Source organism: Haliaeetus leucocephalus, unplaced genomic scaffold (genome assembly GCF_000737465.1).
Source record: "Haliaeetus leucocephalus isolate CR32 unplaced genomic scaffold, Haliaeetus_leucocephalus-4.0 Scaffold83, whole genome shotgun sequence".
In the NCBI taxonomy this organism is placed as follows: Eukaryota; Metazoa; Chordata; class Aves; order Accipitriformes; family Accipitridae; genus Haliaeetus; species Haliaeetus leucocephalus.
In genome coordinates this window covers 100,844-104,866 of record NW_010972519.1, presented here as the reverse complement: position 1 = coordinate 104,866, position 4,023 = coordinate 100,844, and the positions used below count along the sequence as shown (strand labels likewise).

Below are 4,023 nucleotides of genomic sequence, written 5' to 3'. Positions count from 1 at the left end.
GCTGGGGTTTTGGGGTTTGGGGGGGGGGGGACGGACACGGACAGACAGGGACATGACATGACACCAGGTGGGGATAGGAGGGAGGTCATTGGAGTCAGCAAAATTTATGCATCTTACAGATTCTGTGCTTCCTTTTTCTTGACCAGGTAAATAAATCCCTCCGTAGGTGTCAGACACTCAAATGCAATTTGCAGAAGCCTACGTTCAAAACACCCTTTGACCATTCAAGTAACTTTGAGACTCTACACAGACATACTGAAATAGAATCTAAGGCAGCTTCTACCACAAGATCATTCACAGGGACTGTATTCAAATTAAAATTAATCTCATCACAGAAATAATCCATTTGGTTTCATGCAGGGTTGTAGAATCACACTACATACGCAGATATTCAGACATTCATAGCACAGTACGTTTTCTGAAAAATTAGTCTCAGAGAAAAGTTTGATCTTCATAAACTATTAGTAAAAAAACTTCAATCTCAAGAACTAGTTTAAACTTTTATAGAGACAGACAAGTAATTTCGTGATCCTGAAAAATAAACATGGAATTGACAGAGGAGATACCAGTATGCTGTGAATTAAGGCCATCATTATACTCTTTAAATGCCTTGTGTACCTTTTTTTGTTATAACAGTGGATAAAGACTTCCTGCATTTTTAAGCATGCAAATCCGACTTTCACCATTTAGAAGTTACTCTGTGTTTATAGTCTTCCTTCTCAGAAGCTTTAAAAAAAATTAGAATATCCCAGCCCGTGTTAAGTTCAAGTGGGAAAGCTGTTTTGTAAAAGCTCAGAAGACAGCTGGACTCCAACACTATCACATTCAAATCAAGTCACCCAAAATGCATAGCTCAAGTATGATCAGAAATTCTTAACATTTTTTGCATTATGCTAAAACATAAAGAGAAAAAAAAATAATGAAGAAATCTATTAAGTATACGGATCATCTTCCTAAAAAGGTTATTAGAAAGAATGCAAGTGAATGTTGTGGCTATTGTCTAAACTAGCTTGAGGCTACTGTCTGAACTGTGAGGGAGAACTTTTTGGTTTCACAATTTCATCTGGTTTTGTTCTGCTTAACATATCCTGTTTATGTGTATTTCTGATTCAGTAGAAACACTACCAGAACTATTACACAAGTTGATCACAATTTATATGAAACTAGTGCAGTTATTCTGATTTCTAATTGACAAAACAGCTTAAGTACTGTTAATGTGTAGCCTTCTACTGGCATTAAGATCAATATTGTCACAGTGCCAAGACTAGTACTACTTTTCTACACTAACCTAAAAATAGTTGCCATGCTTTAGTGAAAATCTGACTTTTACTTTAAACTTTCCACATCTACTAGCCCCCTGTCATGCCTAACTAAGATGACTCAATAGTCCAGTCTATTGTCAAAATAAGCAAGCAATAAGCTAATGGTCCTTCTGATTTGTAGGAACACTGATACTCCCTGTTCTAAAAGGTCTGGTGTTAATTGGTCAAAATTAATTCCTTCCTCACCTTTCCTGAATTTTAAACTATGCAGCTATGAAGAATTAAGAGGGAAAGAACAACCTAAACGGGACTAATGCTATAACAGAGAGCAATTCAGGTATAAGCATTCATTGAATAAAATATCTGAAAAATACAAAAAGAGTTAAAAAATGACACTATTTCATCCTTTTCTTATCAGCTGTCAAATGCAACTAAGGAACTGCCCACTATAAGAATTTGCACAGCAGTAAGGCTTATCTGATATCATTTCTGAGATTTTTACCTGTGCAGTTACAGCAACAATTCAGTGCTTCTCTGCAGATTCTATATCTGCTGAGTTTAGACTGCTAAAGGTATCTAATCAGGAATGTCAAAATGGACCATGAAGGAAAACTCCATACCTAAAGTTTGGTAAATGGAAAATATTTACGTATATTGTGAAATGGTTTATAAATATTTTGTTTCTTGTTTTTCAGTCCGTAATTTTTCCTAAATTTAGAACATGAGATCAATCCATTTTATTCGATTGACTTTTAAGATACTGTATCTTCTCTGATGTGTAGTAAGATGTGTGATGGAATACTAATGACATGTCCTACTTCACATTAAGTCGCATCATAATCACTTCACCAATACTACACCACCCACAGCCTCATTCACTGATGTTTACTCCTCCTTGTAGCAAGAGATACATCCTAAAACCTTTGCAAACCAAATCCAACATGATTCTACATAGGAGCATACTGCAATCCCACACGGTCTATCCGCATTTTTACTCCACATTTTAGTTTTCAAGGTTGTTTTGCTTAGGTTCAAAACATATAGGCTAGAATTGGGAAGGAATGGAAGGCAAAGTGCAGGAGAAGAAAGAGAAGGAGTACAAACAAGTCTTCATGCAAAGGAAGAAGAGAAAAGTTACACCACCACAGGGATATGCTCCTCACCTTTGTGAGGCTGAGCTCCATCCCCAGACCTTGCTACAGGAAACCTACTATCATTTCACACACATAAATACACACATAAAGCAGTTTTCTGCCTTAAAACACTGTGAATTTCCCCACATGTGAAGCGCTAGCAACCATGCCTTCTTCCTGTATAAAACTATCACTACAAAGCAATAAGGCATCAGACACTTAAGTTGTACCTGAAAACGGGGATCATACCAATACCCTTTCCAAACATGCTGTGCCTGTCCCTACTCACTCCCCCTTACACGCCTTGTCATGTTCCTTTCACAAACATCAATGATGCACCTCTCCCCTGCCACTCGCTGCATACACATACTTTATCACATCTCCACATACTCTCCCCACAGAGCAAACCTCAAGCACTCTTCCTCCTTTGCTGCACCCTCCACACACGCACATGCTCCATGACACACCATCTCTACACAGAGATGCAACAAACCTCGTGCCCACTGCACACATACCACAAATCTATCCTAAATGCATCTGTGCATACACGTGAAACCATCACAGCTATGTGTACTTGCACGTATAAGCAACTGTCACTCTATACACACAAAATACCATACCCTGTATCTGCTACATACATATAAAGGTACAGATAACCCTTGCCACACCCATAGCATACATGCCTATAAAAATAACCACATATTATGCCACACCCAATATTCACTATATATACACACACACAGACACAAGCCCATACCAGAGAGCAGTATAGAGACACAACTCCATACATACGATGCCATGTCATGTCCCTGCACACAATGTCACATCTCTGCTACAACTCCAATACACACATAACCAAAGCCCAAATCATAGCAGATACACACACACACTGACGCAGATGTGTAATATTACGCTCACGTCCTACCATACATCTGCTATACACGCCCCCCCCGGCCACACCCTGGCCTACTGCACATGCATAAGCATATAGCCCAGCACCCCATGCATCCACACCGGAACACCCCACGTCCCCTCTGTGCATCGACACACGCGTGAGCTTCCTCCTTACTTTCTACAGGGGGACGACACACCTCTACCACACCCCAGCCGCTCTACACACACATATACATACACACATTATCTCCCCTGTCTTACACACCCCCGCCACACCTGACCCCTCTACACACGGGCAGGCTCCAACCATGGCTGCTCCGGCGTTATCCAGGGAGGCAGGACACCCGTCACACCTCACCCACAGACACGCAGGCATATCCTCTCCCGCCCGTGCTATAGGGAGGGACAACGCAACCCCGCCGCGCCCCTCCTGCTCCGGACGGACGGACAGACACACGCACTCTCACTTCCCCACCATTACAGCGGGGGACGGCACAGCCCGCCACAGTCGTGTCCGTGTCGCCCCCGCCCCGCAGACGCATCCCCGCACGCCCAGCACCCCATCCGCACCGCCACGGTGCACGCACGCCCATACCCTGCATACCCCCGCCCGCCAAGCGCAGACGCTACGCCTGCCTCGGCCGCCACCCTCCCCTCAGGGCTGAGGCGCCGGCCCGCCCGCCGCCCGGCCCCGCGGCCGCCCCAGACGGCCCGACCAGCACTCGCTCCCCGCG

General features: G+C 43.4%; 1 protein-coding gene across 1 annotated transcript in view; it reads right to left on the bottom strand.

Moving 5' to 3' along the window:
• The window catches only part of FBXL2 (F-box and leucine-rich repeat protein 2), a 54,387-nt gene extending 50,556 nt beyond the window's left edge, over positions 1-3,831 (bottom strand). Inside the window, exon 1 of the mRNA XM_010582786.1 lies at positions 3,751-3,831. Within this exon, the coding sequence (XP_010581088.1) occupies positions 3,751-3,831 (81 nt within the window). The remainder of the gene's footprint in view (positions 1-3,750) is intronic.
• Positions 3,832-4,023: the final 192 nt, after the last annotated feature.